The sequence below is a fragment of the Lactuca saligna genome, chromosome 6 (genome assembly GCF_052625555.1).
Source record: "Lactuca saligna cultivar CGN05327 chromosome 6, ASM5262555v1, whole genome shotgun sequence".
NCBI lineage: Eukaryota > Viridiplantae > Streptophyta > Magnoliopsida > Asterales > Asteraceae > Lactuca > Lactuca saligna.
Genome location: NC_136422.1, coordinates 26,098,425 through 26,119,451, shown reverse-complemented (window position 1 = coordinate 26,119,451; position 21,027 = coordinate 26,098,425). Strand labels below are relative to the sequence as shown.

Genomic DNA, 21,027 nt, shown 5'->3' with positions numbered 1-21,027 from the left:
GTTAGGGACCAAACGTGTAAATTATCCCAAATCATAGGGACCGTTCGTGTAATTTACTCAAAAAAAAATGGTTTGCTTCTTTTTTGTCGTAATATTTCGACGCCGACTTTCCATTTTTCTTTTTCTACTTCACACGACACCCCCTAGCTCCCTCCCACTGCCTCTTCGATTTGCAATCCTTCGCCATCAGTCGACCACCGCCTCTCCTAGCGAAGCCACTACACCCATTGCAGCCCTCTAACATCCTCAAAGTTGTCGACAACGACAACCTCTTGGTAAGGTTTTTTTATTGCCTTAAAACTCGATTATTTTCACTGGAATGGTTATATAGTTTTTTATTTGTCTCTCGCTTTGGACAATATCTTTTTTGCTTTACAATTCTTGATCTAAATTTATGATGTTGTTGGGATGATTTTTTTAGATAATGTTGGTGTAATGGTTTTTTGAGATTAGTTGGAATGTTTGGTATTATTGAAATGTTTAGCATGTTCTCGTGTATTTGAAAATATTTATGTTTGATTTGGATTTAAGTTTAATTTGGATTTATATTTAGTTTATATTTTGTATGATGTTTTATTTTTATTTTTTTATAATTATTCAAAAAGTTCGTTAAGTTATTTTATAAAACATAAATATTTAATTTAGTAATACAGAAAAGTTAAATGATCATTTTTATCATTAAGCACAACAATTAAAAGGTTCAATCAAATAGTATTTTAAAAATTTTAATATTTAAAAATTCAAAACCTCTAAAAAATTTAGATTTTTAAAAATTTTAGATCTTAAAAACTCATATCATGCAATAATCTAATTCCCTAAATATATCTCGCATTCCAACAAAAGATCTGTAGAAAAGAAATTAAATATTCTTATATTTTTTTTCCTACAAATCTTCATACCAAATTTAATGATGACATGTGTTATATTAATATAATAAAATATCATTAAATGAGCATTAAATATTGCACATGTTACTATTTAATTTGGTAGGACGAGACTTGAACCGTCGACCTCGAAGAAGAATGACACCACCTGATACCGTTGGGCTAGAACCCTTTTGGTAAAGGGCTTATAGCCTAGGGGTATCAGGTGGTGTCCTCCCTCTTCAAGGTTGAGGGTTCAAATATTGTCGTGGACATGAGTGGAATTAGGTATTAGTTTAGGAGTAGATTATATTTGTATTTGTCGGTTCAATTTTTTTTTTTTTTTTTAATTTGATAGGAGGATTTGTCGGAACAAAAAGTAGAAATATATTTAAGATGTCTTTCTAGAATTGGCTAAAATAGGAATGTTTTCTAGTTATATTTAAAAAAAAAAAAAATTACTCATGATAAAGAATTAATCAAAAAATCACAAATAACAAATTTACCTAAGTTTTAATTATGTAAATGATTTTTGAAAAATATTGGAAAATGAACTTATATTAGATATTTGTCAAAAAGTGAAAAATTACTATTTTAGATTTAAGAAGTGTATAATAGGTATTTTCTTTTTATTTGCATTAATATATATATATATATATATATATATATATATATATATATATATATATATATATATATATATATATATATAGATATAAACTCTACATGTTTTCAGAATAATTATTTGGAATTTCTAATATAACCGTACTTTTTCAGTCAAATGTCATATTTTATGTTTTTCTATTGCATCTATTTCTCATATGTTATTTTTCTTTTTGTTTTTTTGTTAGATTTTAGTAGGGATGAGTGTGGGAGAGAACCGGTACCAACTGGTACTGTTCCTGATTTTCTGAAAACCGATTTCGATCGAAATTAATCTTGAATACTAAACCGAATTGGCATTACCTATATCAGTATATCAGTACCGAATACCAACAACGGTACAAGTTTTCAGTACTTTCACCGTACCGATGGTACGAATCTCAAATTTCATGATTTCAAAGTACTGAATATCATCCCTATAATTAAATTCGCTACGGGTCGATATTAGTTCTGGTACGGTATTAATACGAGATCGGGATTTGGTAGTCACTGTTTATCCCTATATTTTAGTAAAAATGATGCATATTTTCGAAATTTTGAATTTGTTTATTGAATTTCTAGGCATATTTTGTGAAGTTCGTAAATATTTATATGTTTTTATCCGGAATGTAGAATATGAATCCAAAATGTAATTTTTTTTTCTTTAGAAAAAATATTTTTAATATGACATCAAACTAGTTTATAATAAATCCGAAATTACTGATGGTCATTTTTCAAGTAGTGAAATAGCTTTGTCATTTTTGGTTATTATTTCATTTCTAATAGTTATATTTGAAAATAGATACTACTCATTTTTTGATTTAAACATAAACATTTTTTCCAATCTAACTAAAAAATGTCTTATCTTTTTGTTTTAGCATTTGGTTGTCATGATATCTATCAATTTAAAAATAAAAAAAAAATAAAAAAAAAAAAAAAAACAAACAAACTTTTTCAAACCAAATTTCACAAAACGTGTCCCATAGCCATAACCAAAACCAAAATCAAAACCGATCACAATGGTTCCTATATGTTCTCTAAAATTTGAACTATTTATAGTTAAACATTTGATAGAAACCCATAAAATTAGTTTTTAGATGCCTAGAGGGTTCGCATGGATTTATAGAGAAGAACTCATGAGTTGGTACGCTTAATGAGGCCATGTGTGATGAATTAATGAGCCGAGCCGAGCTCGAGCTTGACCAGACTCGGGCTCGGCTCGTTTAAATATTTATAGGCTCGAGCTCGAGCTCAGTTCGTCTCGAGCCTTATGGTACAAAGCTTGAGATCAGCTCGTTAAGAATTGTATGAGTTCGGGCTCGGTTTGGATTCGGTTCGTATACAATATACTTTAATTTCTAAAATGGTATTTATTAAATTATTATTTATTTTAATATATAAATATAAAAATAATTTTTTTATTATATATATGTAAGCTCGTTTAGGCTCGCGAGCCTAATCGAACCAAATAACAGTGACTCGAGCTCAAGCTCATTTAATAAACAAACCTAATATTAAGCTCGAGTTCAGTTCGAACTCGTTTAAAATCGATCTCGAGTCGAGCTTTTAACGATTCGGTCTCGAGTAGTTTGGCTCGTTTGCACCCCTTGTTGGGTCAACTAAGAATTTTATTGATTAAACATCATCACCAACTCATAATTAAAACCCTAACTCCTATAAGGACAAATATATTGGGTTGGACATTTTCTTTGTATAGAAGTTGAGGTTGACTTTTTATTATGCATGTTATGTGATGTTAGCGTTATAGCGTCGATACTCAAGAACAACTTCTAAAATTTTGTTTTGTTACAAAATCAAATTTTAAGCAGGTTGTTAGATGGTGGGATATTGACAATCTCATATGTTGTTTGACGATTGATAAACTTATTTGTGTCGAGACATGTGCACTAAATAAAACTCAACTCAGGCATTATGTTTTCATATGGTCGCGTTTGCTACGATTTGAGTGCTTTGGAACTTTTTCATCACATGTTATTTAGAGGCCAGAAGTTGAGTAAAAACTAAGTATTGAAATTTATAATGACTATTTGGTCCAAAACCAAACCAAATGTTCGAGGTTTGAACAAACACCAATCCAATCTATTTCCTTTTTTTTTTTTTTTTTTAGTCAAAAAAAAATTTATATTTCTGTCTTATGATATCGAAAAATAAATGAAGAAAACAAGTTTTGAAATCATGTTGATGCATTTGGTCATTTTATACCTTGCCCTTCATCATATCAAAACAGAAAGTTACATCAACTCTGGAGTGGATAAGATAAATAGACAACATCTTGTTTTTGTTTGTTTGTTTGTTTGTTCATCTTGTTTTTATTTCTACAAATTAAAATCTCAAACAAAAAGGAATAATCAATTCAAATGGCTTTGTCACCAACAAATCAGTATCCCCAATAATCATTTCTGATTTCATCATCAAATTTCTTCTTCAACTCCGGGTGCTTCTCAAAGTATTCATCTGCTGTCATGGTGCTAAGTTTTTTCTGTTACAACACAACAACAAACTCATTTCACAATATAAATTACTTTATTCTTGAAACAATATAAATATATTACCTTCAGATCCTGGACATCTGCAATTTCTTTTTCCAATCTTTCAGATTCCTTGAGGGATTTCTGCTCAGCCTCTTTCAATTCCACCAACTGTAAATGTAATTCAATACTTCATCTTTTCTTCAACCAATTGAACAATAACAGGAATCCTCAAAATCAAAACTTTTATTTTTTTATGTAAAGTAGGAATTCTGACCAGTGCATCAAATTTGGGTTTGTACTCAGGAGTGGTCTTGTCTACAAACTTGGGGATTTCAACACCTGTATGTGTAGAGAGAGAAAGGAACAAAGAATCACATTTCTTACATATGATATGAGTAAACATGATAACAGAACAAAATCTTGGTGAAGGAAGATAACATACTGTCATAATATTCTTTGTAAGAATCAACTATACGAGATCCAAGTCCTTTTCTGTAGTACTCCCAATCAATAGGTTCTGGTTCCTGAAATACCAAATGGGATTGATATCAGATTAGTGGATTAAATTGATAACAATGTTGATCATAAAAGCATACAAATTCAGGCATGGAAGCATTTAATTAAAGTCGTAACAGCTAAAAGAGTTTAGTCCGATGCAATAGAATTACCAATCGGAAAACATTCATCAAATCATCGCCAAAAGTAATTATCTTCTTTGTAATACATACAAATGAATCTGCTGGATTTATAACCGCGAATATGAAGGAATAATAATCATTTCGGCATCAAACCTAGTTCGAATCTTTTAAGTTCTCAGAAACCCTAAGCATCTAATGGAACGTAGATCTATTTCATCGAACACAAAACAATCGATGCGCATACACACAATACACATCGAGATAGAGTAAAGTATTTCACACCTGACTGAATTTGGTCTGAAGAGTGGAATTGACTTCCTCAAAGGCACGGCGTAGGGAGGAGAACTCCTTGCGAGCCTCGTCGGTGACGATCATCTTCGCCATCCCATCCCAATCGATCGTCTTTGATGCCTTGAACGCCACATCGACAACCTTCTTCCCCACACCGCTCATCTTTCAATGGCTTTCTCTCTATAATCCAACCAACAGAGGAACCTGTGCGAGAGAGCTTATACAAAGGCAAACCTTTCCCTTTTATCTCATTTTATACCAGGTAATGGTAAAAGAGAAAAAGAAAACAGAAACCCCATTTGGCCCCCGTATTTCTTAATTTTGACACTTTCTCCATGTTTGTGTCATATCGTTTCAGTTTGCCATACTTGTGTTGTGTTTCTTAAGGAAAACCATTGAAAAGGGTAATATAGTTTTTATTTTGTACATATTTAATCATCATTGTTGTATTTATAAAATAAGACCTTGAACTTGTTGTTTTGTACACATTCAGTCATTAAGCCCAACTACTCTAGGTTAAGTTCTTAGTTTCTACACATTTAGTCCATATTTTTTTTTTTTTGCAAAAGAAGTCTTTGTTGTTTTTGTACATATTCAGTCTTTATGACAGATTTCTGTAGGTTTTTCTCACGTGACATCCTACGTAGGACAGTCATTAATGAGATATTTTCATATGTGGCTCGATCCATGGCTCGCTTAAGTACATTGTGGGTACCTCACGTACGTCCAACGTACGGCTGAAATGTGAGACTTTTGCCACAAAGTGCCTAATATGCAAACTTTAAATAGGCTAAGGACTGAAATGAATATACCTGGAAATCAGATGTTACATTGGGCCAATGTGGTTTTTGTGTTGTTAAATTGATAAGCCAAAATGAACTGATCATAACAACTTGGCAAGGAGTTCAAAACCATGTAATTGGCCAGCTCCTCATCGAAATGCACATTGAGCATAACAAGACGTTCCACGTATCTTTGCATTTTTTGCATGTGGTTGCACACAGACTCTCCCATTTTTATCTTGCAAGCCATGAGAGCTTTGACAACTTCATATTTCTCATGACAAGCTCTCTTGTCGTACGTTTCAACAAGGTTATTGTTCATATCATATGACTAATAATCCTCATAGAGCCTCTGCAATTCGGGGGCCATAGTAACGGCCATGATGCAAACAACTTTTATTGCATCGTTGTAGTGTTTCTTGTAAGAGGCTAGTTGTTCTGGAGTAGTAGTGGATTCATCAATTTCAACAAGTTTTACTTCAAATACATTCTCTTTGCCCTCGAATCAAAGAGCCATCTTGATATTGCACATCCAGTCATTGTAGTTGGTGCTATTAAATGTCACATTGGACATGATCAAGAGCAGGGAGAAACCTGATGTGACATCCCCATTTTCACGGCTAGAAAAGACCAATTTTGTTTATGCTTTATAAAAATCAGAGTACCTCTTTTAATAAAAATGTTGTGGAATTTTTTCCCAGTAAAACATGATAAATACGTTATCGAAACAATTCCGAAGAAAAGTATTTTTATAAATTTTAAAACATGTGGGATGTCATCGTCAATACAGAAACATAAGCATAAACAGAACTTATATTCATTTACACTATTGATCTATATCTCATTAATCTCTCAGTGTAATGTAACTTCACCTCGTTACCTGTGATACAAGTAAACTGGGTGGGTCAGGTTGGGAAATCTGGTGGTACATAGGGTTTTTAACCCACAATAATATAATTATTATTTTTAATCATCAAACAATTAACCCAATTACCCATCCCCATTGTCTTCTTTATTCCTAAGTACCTTCCCTAAGGATTTATCCTAAGGATCATCTCCTACATCATATTTACCTTACATTGCATTTCCTTATATGTTTGTTCCTAAGGACTCACCCTAAGGATCATTGCCAACATCGCATAGATAGTATTGATTCAAGGATTACTCCCTCAATACGTGCCCAACAAGGGTCAGGGCATCATCGCATGAATATGTAGTTACAACATCGTCTGAATTTGTAATTCATAGTAAGGGGTTAGAGTATCATCGCATGAATATGTAGTTACAACATCGCCTGAACTCGTAATTCATCACCTACAGGTTATGTGCCTGTTAGTGTTTCCACGGGGTTGTCTAGAATAATCCGTGGTCGCCATCTATACTCTGGTAGATGACTACATCGCCACATTTCCGGTTAAGGTTATGGTATCTCCTTTCATCCTACATCACCTATTCATCTACCCATGTTTCATCCGCAACATATTTGTAGATATAAAATAAATATACCATTTAAATCTTTTAAAATATGTATAAAATCGTTCATCCAGCATAGACAGCAAGTATTCAAATAATATGCACACATAACACATAATTTATATAAAATACTTCATATCTATGTGTAAGATGAAAGTAACTATGCACTCACTTAAAAAGGTGGTGATTCCGAACTCAGACAGCGCTTCGCTTCTTAAAAATAATCTCCTTCGACGAAACCTAATATTATTACCACTAGAGTTTAGTCTATATTCGCCGAGACTATTTAATTGTCTATCTATTATTACTATTATATAAGTGTTAAACAATAATTATATAACCTATAATAATAGCCCAAATACTTATTATAAGTTCCTAATAACGTTACTATAATTAAATAAAAGCTATATTAAAAATAGCGTAGGCGTAGTTCACTAACAGCGTGTTTTATAGAAAATCGGGCTTTGCTTGGAGCAGCGTTCCCGATCCGAAAATCTCTTCTTCTTGGATCCGTCGAGCACTCCGTGGCTTTCTTCCCGTGCTAGGATGGTTACCTTGGCTTTTCGGGGGGTTTCGAGGCTAGAGAGAGGTTCTAGAGAGAGTAAAGAGAAGAAAGAATGAGAAATGTGTGAAGAAAATGAGGGTGAGACAAGTTCTATTTATAGGGTGAAATATGGCCAAACTTGGTGCTACATGTCACCATCTGCTGCGCAGTAGGGCCAGTTCCAGCACTCTGGGATTATTCAAACCTGATTACATGTGGTGTAACGTGTCCACCTAATGGCTAACTCCCATTACTCGGAACCCCACCAAGCACGAAGTAAACAACATTCGGATAAGGGAAACAGACTCAAGCAAACTATTCTTATAACAAGAAACTGTACTAGCATAGGATGCTAAGCTCATACTATCAGGCATAACCTAACAGGCTATCCTACTGCTGTCTACTCAATTCTAGCATGCAATATTCATAAAGCTGTAACACATAAGCAGGCACATAAGGCATACCCTAGATCCTTAGTCCTACACTAGCATGCTGTTCTACTGAAACTGAAACTGAACAATTAATTTGTATGGGTAATTTGGGAGTACTTACTTGAGCTCGGCTGACCGCATGCACACACCTCTATCTTTGTTAAAACAATTCTTTCTTTCTAAGTGTTTTCAAAATTCTTTTTGTAAAACATTTTTTTTATTCTATTAAAAATCTTTTATTTCCCTTAGTTTGAGTTCAGATACACCCGAAAGTGTATCCGAATCCCTCAAACCAGGGCTCTGATACCAACTTGAAACGACCCAAAAACTCGACCCAAAAATTTTCGTTTTTCCATATAATCAAAACCATAAAATAAGTATCATAACATAAACACATGCGATGTATCCCCAAAACATAATAAAATATTGTGCGGAAAACTATATCATACTACATCAACTCAAAACATCAAGAGACATCCCCAGGATAAAAGTCATGCTGCGGTGTGTGCGATGCTGTCACCCCGAGCTCTTCCCTTTGCTTGCGGAAGTACCTGAAACCAAAACCGAAACTGTAAGCACGAAGCTTAGTGAGCTCCCCCAAACTACCACATACCATACAATAACATATAAACACATATTGGTCCTTGCCCACTGCATCGGGCCGAAGCCCGGAAACTGCATCGGACCGAAGTCCGGAACTGACTGGGACCTTGTCCCCTGCATCGGACCGAAGTCCGGAACTACTGCATCAGACCGAAGTCCGGAACTGACTGCATCGGACCGAAGTCCGGAACTGACTGGGACCTTGTCCCCTGCATCGGACCGAAGTCCGGAACTAACTGCATCGGACCGAAGTCCGGAACTGACTGACTGAACATGGTATGGCATAACACATCAACTAGCATAACACATATACGACATGCTACATCGGGCCGTGGCCCGGAACACATAATACTTAACGCATAAACATATCACACAAATCCTGTTCGAACCACGAAGGCATCGAACATACTAGCTGCTGCATCGGACCTAAATCCGGAAACTACTGCTAACTGAACGGGCCGGCATTGTGGCCTTAGACCCGTTCCTACTGGAAGGAAACTCACCTCGTAAGCTGGCTGCTGAGTGTGTGGCTCGGAAAGCTAACGGCGGCTGCTCCTGAATCTCCTCGGCTACAAGTCCATAAACACACTCAATCAAATACTAAACATTGTGTTTGGGGTAAATTGACTCTTTTACCCTTGGTCAAAGTCAACTCTCCTTTGGGCTGACTCGCCGAGTTGGGCCACCCAACTCGCCGAGTCCTACTCCTATTTTCCCCCTTACCCACTGCTACTCGTCGAGTCCGGCATCGACTCGACGAGTACCCTCTTGATCAAAGAACTCAGACAATCTTCATCCGACTCGTCGAGTCGTATGAACAGACTCGACGAGTTGTTCTTGATTCCCAAGAAGATTGCCTTGGACTCGCCGAGTTGTATGAACAAACTCGTCGAGTCCCTCCATCACTGAGTCCACTCTCAACTCGCTGAGTCCACTTTCTGACTCACCTCGTCCACTCGACACTGATAAAACTGAAGGACTCGGGACTCGCAACCCGACTCGTCGAGTCGTTCTTCCGACTCGCCGAGTCGCCGCCATGCAACTGATTTTTACTTGATTTTGTTTGAATCCAATGCATACAATTGATAGATCTGAGTCCAATAAGCTGTTTTACCACGTAAAGTTTCCAACTTTACGTGCACAACCTCATGAATAAGGGAAATAAGGCTAAAAGATGCATAAAATGGATAGATCTATGGTTATCATGCAATATAACTCCAAAAAGACAGTAGATCTGGGCTCTACAACACCCCAACATTCAGATCCATAGATATATCGACTTAATAAGACGTTCATGCAAGTGCAAGGCTTGAAACAAGCACCAACTAGCTCTTAGGAGAGCCCTAATGGAAGTTTAAAGCATAAAATAAGATGGAACTCCGAAAATACCTCAATAAACTCTGATTTGGCCTTGGATCTTTGCACTCCAACCCTTCTCCTTGCTTCTTCCTTCTTCTCCTTCTTCACACCTTCACAAAGAGGGCACCAAACACAAATAAGCTCTTCAATGGAGGTTTGGGGCTCTAACATTGTGTTCTCAGGGTGAGGGAGGCGAGAATGGGGGCTATAAGGTGGTATAAATAGTGGGGAACCCGGGGATTTTAGGGTTTCACCCAGACAGATGGACTCGCCGAGTCGGGGACATGGAATCGTCGAGTCCCCGGCTCACGCGTGCCCTCAGACGCGACCCGACTCGGCGAGTCAGGCTAGAACTCGTCGAGTCCCTCTAGAAAACTCACTATAATTACCAATAAATCAACATACCGGGAACGGGTCGTTACAATTCTCCCCCACTTGTCTCAGACTTCGTCCTCGAAGTCTGCTACGGCTGGATCTGCAAATAACTCCGGGTAGTGCGCTCTCATCTCCTCCTCGGCCTCCCACGTCCATTCAGACCCCTTCCGGTGCTGCCACTGCACCTTACTAGCTGAATTACCTTGTTCCTCAAGGTCTTGGTCTTCCGTTCCAGAATCGCGACCGGCTTCTCGATATAATTTAGGCCGCTATCAACCTGAATGTCCTCTAAGGGAACGACTGCTGTCTCATCCACTAAACACTTCCTCAACTGCGACACGTGGAAGGTGTTGTGTATCAGACTAAGCTCCTCAGGAAGATCTAACCGATAAGCAACCCGACCCACCCGGGCCAAAACCCTGAAGGGACCAATAAATCTGGGGCCCAATTTGCCCCTCTTCCGGAACCTGATGATACCTTTCCAAGGTGAGACTTTCAGAAGAACCATATCTCCCACCTGGAACTCCAAGTCCGAACGCCTCCTGTCGGCGTAGCTCTTCTGCCGACTCTGCGCAGTCTGCAGCCTACTACGGACCTGCTGGATCAACTCAGTCGTCTTGAGTACCACTTCGGTGCTCCCGATGACTCGCTGACCGACCTCGCCCCAACAAATCGGGGTTCTGCACTTCCTGCCATATAACATCTCAAAAGGAGGTCGATCAATGCTCGCATGATAACTGTTGTTATACGAGAATTCCGCTAACGGAAGATACGTATCCCAACTGCCCCCAAAGTCTAGAACACATGCCCTAAGCATGTCCTCGAGAGTCTGAATCGTCCTCTCACTCTGCCCGTCAGTCTGAGGATGGAAAGCGGTGCTGAAATGGAGACGAGTACCCATCTCGTCGTGGAATCGCTTCCAGAATCTGGACGTGAAGCGAACATCTCGGTCCGACACCACCGATACCGGCACTCCATGACGTGCCACAATCTCTCGCACATAGATATCGGCTAACTTTTCCGCCGATATACTCTCCTGAATCGGAATAAAATGGGCACTCTTCGTCAACCGATCCACTACTACCCATATCGAGTCCACCCCGCGTGCGGTCCTAGGGAATTTGGTGACAAAATCCATGGTGATGTCCTCCCATTTCCACACGGGAATGTCTAACGGCTGCATCTTGCCGTGAGGTCTCTGGTGCTCCGCCTTGACCTTCCGGCAGGTCAAACATCTCTCCACATACCAAGCGACATCTCGCTTCATGCAGGGCCACCAATAATCAGGTCGAAGATCTCGATACATCTTCGTCGCTCCTGGGTGGATAGAAAATCAAGACTTATGAGCCTCGTCCATCAATACTTGCCGTACCCCACCCCAGTACGGTACCCATATCCTACCATGAAGCGTCAACAAACCACGACTGTCGTAATCAAATGAAGCTACTCGGCCCACTATCCTCTCAGACTTCTGCCTCTCCTCCTTGAGACCCTCCATCTGAGCCTCCTTGATCCGCTCCAACAAGGGAGTGATCACTGTCATCCTTATGCACAGATCTCTGATATGGGCCGTCGACACCTTGCGGCTCAGGGCGTCGGCCACCACATTGGCCTTCCCTGGATGATAAAGGATCTCACAGTCATAGTCCTTCAGCACGTCTAACCATCTCCTCTGTCTCATGTTCAAACTCGGCTGATCCATAAGATATCGCAAACTCTTGTGATCCGTGTAAATAGTACAGCGGACCCCATAAAGGTAATGTCTCCAAATCTTGAGGGCAAACACAACCGCCCCCAGCTCCAAATCGTGGGTAGGATAATTAACCTCGTGAGGCTTCAACTGTCTCGAGGCATAAGCTACCACATGGCCTCGCTGCATCAATACTGCTCCCATACCTGTGATCGAAGCATCACAATAGACTACGAAATCCTCTACTCCCTCTGGCAAGGTAAGGATCGGAGCCTCGCACAATCTCTGCCTGAGAGTCTCGAACGCCGCCTGCTGCTCAGGCCCCCAACAAAAAACCACCGACTTCTTGGTTAGTCGGGTGAGCGACACTGCTATCTTGGAGAAGTCCTGAATAAATCTTCGATAATACCCTGCCAACCCCAGGAAGCTCCGAATCTCAGATGGAGACCTCGGGACCTCCCACTGCATCACGGCCTCAATCTTGGCCGGATCTACCAAAATACCCTTCTGGCTGACGAGATGACCAAGAAACTGCACCTCGCGCAACCAGAACTCACACTTGGAGAACTTTGTGAAAAGTCTCTCCCTCCTCAAAGTCTCCAACACCTCCCGCAGGTGCTCCTCATGCTGCCCCTGGGTCTTGGAATACACCAAGATGTCATCTATAAACACTATCACTGACCGATCCAGCATCGGTCTGCACACGCGGTTCATGAGATCCATGAACGCGGCTGGGGCATTGGTGAGCCCAAATGGCATCACCACGAACTCATAATGACCATACCGGGTCCTGAAAGCAGTCTTCTGTACATCCTCATCTCTAACCCTCATCTGATGATAACCGGAGCGTAGATCGATCTTGGAGAACCAAGACGCTCCCTGAAGCTGATCAAACAAGTCATCTATCCTCGGAAGTGGGTAACGGTTCTTCACCGTTACTTTGTTCAATTCTCGATAATCAATGCACATACGATGCGACCCATCCTTCTTCCTCACAAATAAGATCGGCGCTCCCCAAGGTGAACTGCTCGGCCGAATGAAACCCTTGTCTAACAGCTCCTGAAGCTGTGTAGACAACTCCTGCATCTCGGGGGGAGCAAGTCGATATGGTGCTTTGGCTATCGGAGCCGCACCAGGAACTAGGTCGATCCTGAACTCAACCTGCCTCTCAGGAGGTATCCCCGGCAAATCCTTGGGAAACACATCCGGGTAATCTCGAACAATAGGGACATCGTCAATCGTCGTCTTGCCTTTCCCCCGGGAATCCAAGACGTAAGCTGCAAAACCGGCGCAACCCTACTGAACATAGCGCCTCGCCCTCGCGGCGGAACAAAAGATCGGCCCTCGCTGGGGCCTCTCGACCTGAATCACTATCTCTCCCCCACTGGGGGTGCGAACCCTCACTAGCTGTAGCTCACAATCAATCACCGCCCCATTGGGGCTCAGCCAATCCATGCCCACAATAACTTTATTCCCACGCAGGGGAATAGGAACCAGGTCCACTGAAAACTGCTCATCAAATATCCGAAGGGAACACCCTCTATGTACTCTGCCGACCCTCACGGTCCTATCATCTGCTATCTCAACCTTTAGTGGGCAATCCAGCTCCTCGGGAGCTCTGCTAAGTCTCTTGCTAAGCGCAAGCGATACAAATGATCGGGTAGCCCCCGAATCGAACAATACCAAAGCAGGGATGCCGTTCACCGAGAACGACCCTAAATAAAACATATCATCAAGTAATATACAAACGATATAATAACAATTAAAGATGAAGGAAAGATTCATACCCGTCACCACATCAGGAGTCGCTCGCGCCTCCTCTGCTGTCATCTGAAATGCCCTGCTCTTCGCCACCGGCGCATCAGCTCGGCCCTGCCGGCCATCCGTAATCCTCAGGGTGGCAGGGGCAGGTGCAACCACCTTCCCTGCTACAGCTAAACTGGGACACTGGGACCTTTTGTGTCCCCTCTGATTGCACTGAAAGCAAATCAGATCCGATGTTGTAACCGTAGTAGCAGGGGCCGTACAATCCCTACTCATATGCCCAGTCCGACCGCACTTGTAGCAGCCGGAACTCCCTGCCTTGCACGCCCCCTCGTGCAATCTCCCACACTTGCCACACCGACCGTGGCTCTGCTGACCCCTGGACCTGTGATCTGAAACCTTGGGCTTTTTGCCCACACTGCCTAAACCCGAAACCGCCTCCGGTTTCCTCTTCTTCTCCATCTCGAGATCAATCTCCCTCTCTCTGGCTCTAGCAATCATGTCGTCCAGCGTTTTGCAACTGGACCGGCTCACAAACATGCGAATGTCACTCCGCAACATCTCGTGATAACGGGCCTTCTTCATCTCCTCATCGGCTGCATACTGAGGAACAAGAAGGGCCCTCTCCCTGAACTTGGCGGTGATCTCCGCCACTGTCTCGGTAGTCTGGGTAAGATCCTGGAACTCCCTAGCTAACTGTTGCACCTCGATGACCGGTGCAAACTCCGCTCTGAACCTGGTAGAGAAATCAGCCCAGGTCATGGCATCCAGTGCCGCATCATCCCCGATGGCATGTCCGACCTCCTCCCACCAGTCTCGTGCCCTGTCCTTCAGAAGACAGGACGCCAATCTGACCTTGTCCCCCTCGGGACATCTGCTAGTGCGGAATGCGTTGGCCACATCCGCCAACCACCTGGTACTCGCTATGGGGTCCCGCGCCCCATGATAGTCTGGAGCCCCGCATGCCCTGAACTCTCTGAACGTAAGTGTGCGCGACCCCATCACTGCCGCCATCTCAGCATGGAAAGTACTCAATCGCTCATCCATCAGCTCTAAAATACCCTCCTTGATCGAACCGAAGATCACAGGAGTCTGCTCTAGTATGATGCGGGTAACCTCAGAAGAAAGGAACTCTCTAGTCTGCTCATCCATCTGTCCGACCTCCGGGTCTGATCCCGATCCTGATCCCCCTCCGGCATCTGAACTGCCGGCTGCTGGCCTCGGACGCAAAACTACCATTCTGAAACATATCATAACAACATCAGAACACTGAAATATCTCAAGGGATCATGATACTACCACTAGCTTCCTGGTCTTGTCTTGGCCTTCCTTGATTCGAGTACGGATCCTCTGCTTTCAGTAGTATGGGCCCCTACTACCTTCCACATCTATCCGTACTTTCCTCAAGAACTGCCTTGACTTCCCCAAGTCACTTCTACCGTTGCTATTCTCTGCTACTCTCATCCTAGGCTTGCCCTAGAGAAAACTCAAGCTCAATACGACTGGTCCTCAGCTGCTGTAGGTCTCCTCGTACTGCCAGTTAGCCACCACCTGAACACCATCACATGTGATGAGGATCGGATAATCCTTCAAGTAAAAGATCCGTCCCTACAACGGTTGGACTCAAACAAGAGCTGCGCAGTAGGGCCAGTTCCAGCACTCTGGGATTATTCAAACCTGATTACATGTGGTGTAACGTGTCCACCTAATGGCTAACTCCCATTACTCGGAACCCCACCAAGCACGAAGCAAACAACATTCGAATAAGGGAAACAGACTCAAGCAAACTATTCTTATAACAAGAAACTGTACTAGCATAGGATGCTAAGCTCATACTATCAGGCATAACCTAACAGGCTATCCTACTGCTGTCTACTCAATTCTAGCATGCAATATTCATAAAGCTGTAACACATAAGCAGGCACATAAGGCATACCCTAGATCCTTAGTCCTACACTAGCATGCTGTTCTACTGAAACTGAAACTGAACAATTAATTTGTATGGGTAATTTGGGAGTACTTACTTGAGCTCGGCTGACCGCATGCACACACCTCTATCTTTGTTAAAACAATTCTTTCTTTCTAAGTGTTTTCAAAATTCTTTTTGTAAAACATTTTTTTTTATTCTATTAAAAATCTTTTATTTCCCTTAGTTTGAGTTCAGTACACCCGAAAGTGTATCCGAATCCCTCAAAACAGGGCTCTGATACCAACTTGAAACGACCCAAAAACTCGACCCAAAAATTTTCGTTTTTCCATATAATCAAAACCATAAAATAAGTATCATAACATAAACACATGCGATGTATCCCCAAAACATAATAAAATATTGTGCGGAAAACTATATCATACTACATCAACTCAAAACATCAAGAGACATCCCCAGGATAAAAGTCATGCTGCGGTGTGTGCGATGCTGTCACCCCGAGCTCTTCCCTTTGCTTGCGGAAGTACCTGAAACCAAAACTGAAACTGTAAGCACGAAGCTTAGTGAGCTCCCCCAAACTACCACATACCATACAATAACATATAAACACATATTGGGCCTTGCCCACTGCATCGGGCCGAAACCCGAAAACTGCATCGGACCGAAGTCCGGAACTGACTGGGACCTTGTCCCCTGCATCGGACCGAAGTTCGGAACTACTGCATCGGACCGAAGTCCGAAACTGACTGCATCGGACCGAAGTCCGGAACTGACTGGAACCTTGTCCCCTGCATCGGACCGAAGTCCGGAACTAACTGCATCGGACCGAAGTCCGGAACTAACTGACTGAACATGGTATGGCATAACACATCAACTAGCATAACACATATACGACATGCTACATCGGGTCGTGGCCCGGATCACATAATACTTAACGCATAAACATATCACACAAATCCTGTTCGAACCACGAAGGCATCGAACATACTAGCTGCTGCATCGGACCTAAATCCGGAAACTACTGCTAACTGAACGGGCCGGCATTGTGGCCTTAGACCCGTTCCTACTGGAAGGAAACTCACCTCGTAAGCTGGCTGCTGAGTGTGTGGCTCGGAAAGCTAACGGCGGCTGCTCCTGAATCTCCTCGGCTACAAGTCCATAAACACACTCAATCAAATACTAAACACTGCGTTTGGGGTAAAATGACTCTTTTACCCTTGGTCAAAGTCAACTCTCCTTTGGGCTGACTCGCCGAGTTGGGCCACCCAACTCGCCGAGTCCTACTCCCATTTTCCCCCTTACCCACTGCTACTCGTCGAGTCCGGCATCGACTCGACGAGTACCCTCTTGATCAAAGAACTCAGACAATCTTCATCCGACTCGTCGAGTCGTATGAACAGACTCGACGAGTTGTTCTTGATTCCCAAGAAGATTGCCTTGGACTCGCCGAGTTGTATGAACAAACTCGTCGAGTCCCTCCATCACTGAGTCCACTCTCAACTCGCTGAGTCCACTTTCTGACTCACCTCGTCCACTCGACACTGATAAAACTGAAGGACTCGGGACTCGCAACCCGACTCGTCGAGTCGTTCTTCCGACTCGCCGAGTCGCCGCCATGCAATTGATTTTTACTTGATTTTGTTTGAATCCAATGCATACAATTGATAGATCTGAGTCCAATAAGTTGTTTTACCACGTAAAGTTTCCAACTTTACGTGCACAACCTCATGAATAAGGGAAATAAGGCTAAAAGATGCATAAAATGGATAGATCTATGGTTATCATGCAATATAACTCCAAAAAGACAGTAGATCTGGGCTCTACAACACCCCAACATTCAGATCCATAGATATATCGACTTAATAAGACGTTCATGCAAGTGCAAGGCTTGAAACAAGCACCAACTAGCTCTTAGGAGAGACCTAATGGAAGTTTAAAGCATAAAATAAGATGGAACTCCGAAAATACCTCAATAAACTCTGATTTGGCCTTGGATCTTTTCACTCCAACCCTTCTCCTTGCTTCTTCCTTCTTCTCCTTCTTCACACCTTCACAAAGAGGGCACCAAACACAAATAAGCTCTTCAATGGAGGTTTGGGGCTCTAACATTGTGTTCTCAGGGTGAGGGAGGCGAGAATGGGGGCTATAAGGTGGTATAAATAGTGGGAAACCCGGGGATTTTAGGGTTTCACCCAGACAGATGGACTCGCCGAGTCGGGGACATGGACTCTTCGAGTCCCCGGCTCACGCGTGCCCTCAGACGCGACCCGACTCGGCGAGTCAGGCTAGAACTCGCCGAGTCCCTCTAGAAAACTCACTATAATTACCAATAAATCAACATACCGGGAACGGGTCGTTACACGCATGTTAGATTTTTAATCATAATCTTTATGTCGCAATCTCGATCTTTATTGGAGACTCTTTCTTTAACAAACTTGAGATAAGTTTCTTCTTTCGATTATCATAATAAACCGATGGGTCATGTTCTAATGACCTCTCATCGTATGATGTATCGCTTGGACTCAGGTCTTTTAGAGTTAAATCCTGAACAGACTATACTGTTCTTCATGTTCTAATCACATCTTAAAAGATAGTGTTTCTAGCTACAAGCAACTATCGCAATACCTCTACCGATCGCTTTGATTATCTTTTATTTCAATCTTCTGGCTTAAGTCAGATGCTACATCAAACTTGTTTCTCTGAACCACGTAACACACTCATCGTAGTCGGACTCAATTCGATATGACCACTAGGGTCGGAATAATAATCATATTCTTATTCATTACCGAAACGATGGTAACGACATATTTGAATAAAACGAAATCAATTGCTAGCTTCTTGGTAACTTTGTGACTTTCCCTGATCCAAGCGTGAGTCCTTTGCTTCCGGTAGTATATGCATCTACTACCTTTCACACCTACTTATACTCATCCCAAGTATTGTCTCGCAGTTTTCCAATTAACCATAAAAAAATCACATAACAATTTTACACAGCAAATAATAAAACGAAGGTTTTATATTATTCCTTGAAACGGTTACATAGGTGTTCAAGTTCAACCTATATTATGCCTCTAATAGGCTACACCTCCTGATATTATCCGCATGGCTTCTTCATAACTTGATCCTCGGATATCCATCCTCACTCCTGATTCCTTGCATTGTCATCTACTTCGTCAAGGATCATTTGGAATGCTCTTGCTTTTGGCTTTAGCGACACATTTTGCCTTGCAACTTCATTCTTCTTTGGACAGTTCTTCGAAATATGCCCATCATTTACACATCCGTAGCACTTCTTGTTGTCGAATGTACAATCTCTAGAATAGTGACCGGTCCTACCACACTTATAGCACGTCACTTCTCCATCGCATCTTTCGAAGTGCTTCTTCTTGCACTTCTCACGCCATCTTGCTTCACATCCTCCTCCTCCAGACTTCGGGAAATTTCTCTCCTTGTTGGACCTTGAAGATCCTTCATGCTTCCTTTTCTCACCAACTTCAGCTCTCTCTAGACCCTTCTCTCTTATCTAGGTCTCCACATTCTTAGCAACCCAAATGGCGGCTTTCATAGTGGTTGCTTGCTTGACCATTGGAGTAAAGTCTGTTGGTAATCCGTGGGCAAACTTGTTGACCTTGTAGAGCTCAGTTGGAACTAGATAAGGAACGAGCTTCATCTTCTCCGTAAAACTTACAGCATACTCAGTGACACTCATCCTCCCCTTCTTCAGATTCATGAATTCATTGTTGATCTCCAGAAGATCCTGTCAGAGCATCGTTAATTGCACTAGGAAATATTCCCAAGACATCTTGCTTGCTTTTCCTTTGGGCATCGTGTTAGCGGGTAGCCTCCACCAGCTCAGTACTCCTGACTTTAACAGAGGGGTCGTAAGGGCGGTCTTTTGTTTGTTGCTATACTTGTAACTCTCAAACATTGTCTCCATCTCGGAGATCCAATCCATAACTGCCACCGGTGATGAGCTTCCAGAAAGACTCGGGGGTTTGGATGCGATGAAATCCTTGTACTAGCTTCCACGTTCGTCATTTCCTCAATCCTGATTTTTTCGTCTAACTATCGGTAGGTTGTCTTGACCAACTATCCCACTGTAGTTCCCTCCTTCTGATTGTGCATCATTCAGCTCGGGCTGTTCAATAGGCATCGTAAGTTCCTCTCAATTTTGTCGAAGTAAACGCCTTGTTTCCTCCATTTAACGATCCAACATCATTTGGATCATCGCTTGTACCCCGACCATGGTGATTGGATCGGGTGCGGTTACAACAACAAGTATTTGTTCAATCATTGGGGGTTGATGATGATGGGTTTTAGCCATAAGAACTTTCCTATGTGCACATGCAAAACCCTAATGCTTGGATCTAGGCTTTCTAATTAAACATGCTTTGAATCCAAGACTTCAAATAACTAATTAGGTTAAATAACAACATTGAAATAGATCTAGAATCATACCTTTGGATTCCTTGTTGATCTTGTTGTCTTGGAGCTTCTAGAGTCACAAATGTCACTCCTCTAATGGCTTACAAACACCAATAGCAAGCAAGATGATTTAGGAGAGAGGAAAGGGGAGGAATTCGGCCAGAGTGTATCTACTTTAGATGGTGTGTCGAATTCCCTCACCCCTAGGGTCTATTTATACTTGTAGACTCCTTAAGGATTACAACTTTAACCCTAATTGGATAACTTAGACTTTAAGTTGATCCATATCCTTTCCTTGATAACCCTATGGACGATTTTGGCTTATCCAAGCCCTAGAAATCGTCCATCCTATCTAGGATAAGGATCTATAGTCTAAAGTGTAACTATCAAACAATTGACAGTTTATACTCTCTTATTTAATTAATCTCTTTAAGTCAAATTAATTCCATTTAATCTATGACTTATATCAAATAACCATATATTATTCCTTATAATATTTACTCTCTTTTAACAAATCATCCATCAAGTTGCTATGGTGAAGGCAACCCAAAAGGACCATGCACAACTGGATCAAATACTTGCCTAATATAGTTGCAGCCTTAGACACTATTCCAACAGTCTCCCACTTGGATAAGTCTAGTAACTATACAAGTACAATTCGGTTTGCAATTGTAGCTCTCAAAGACGCTGTCAACTCTGATCTAATCAATCTTGTCATTTAGATAAGG

At 41.6% G+C, this 21,027-nt stretch overlaps 1 protein-coding gene across 1 annotated transcript; it reads right to left on the bottom strand.

Moving 5' to 3' along the window:
* Positions 1–3,691: 3,691 nt before the first annotated feature.
* On the bottom strand, positions 3,692–5,161 carry LOC145003182 (ATP synthase subunit d, mitochondrial). The gene is made up of 5 exons (XM_078962313.1): positions 4,918–5,161; positions 4,440–4,521; positions 4,272–4,336; positions 4,079–4,165; positions 3,692–4,005 (listed from the first exon to the last, which is right to left on the bottom strand). Exons 1-5 carry the CDS (start codon positions 5,086–5,088, stop codon positions 3,904–3,906), a joined length of 507 nt encoding a protein of 168 aa, XP_078818439.1. The 5' UTR covers positions 5,089–5,161; the 3' UTR covers positions 3,692–3,903.
* Between the last annotated feature and the right edge of the window lie 15,866 nt (positions 5,162–21,027).

What these genes read in the sequence shown, in the direction of transcription:
- LOC145003182 (XM_078962313.1), bottom strand. Translation starts at nt 5,088, where the DNA reads ATGAGCGGTGTGGGGAAGAAGGTTGTCGATGTGGCGTTCAAGGCATCA. An exon ending in AACCCAAATTTGATGCACTG is followed by an intron (nt 4,166 to 4,271) that starts GTCAGAATTCCT and finishes TTACATTTACAG; the next exon opens with TTGGTGGAATTGAAAGAGGC. An exon ending in CAGATGTCCAGGATCTGAAG is followed by an intron (nt 4,006 to 4,078) that starts GTAATATATTTA and finishes GTGTTGTAACAG; the next exon opens with AAAAAACTTAGCACCATGAC.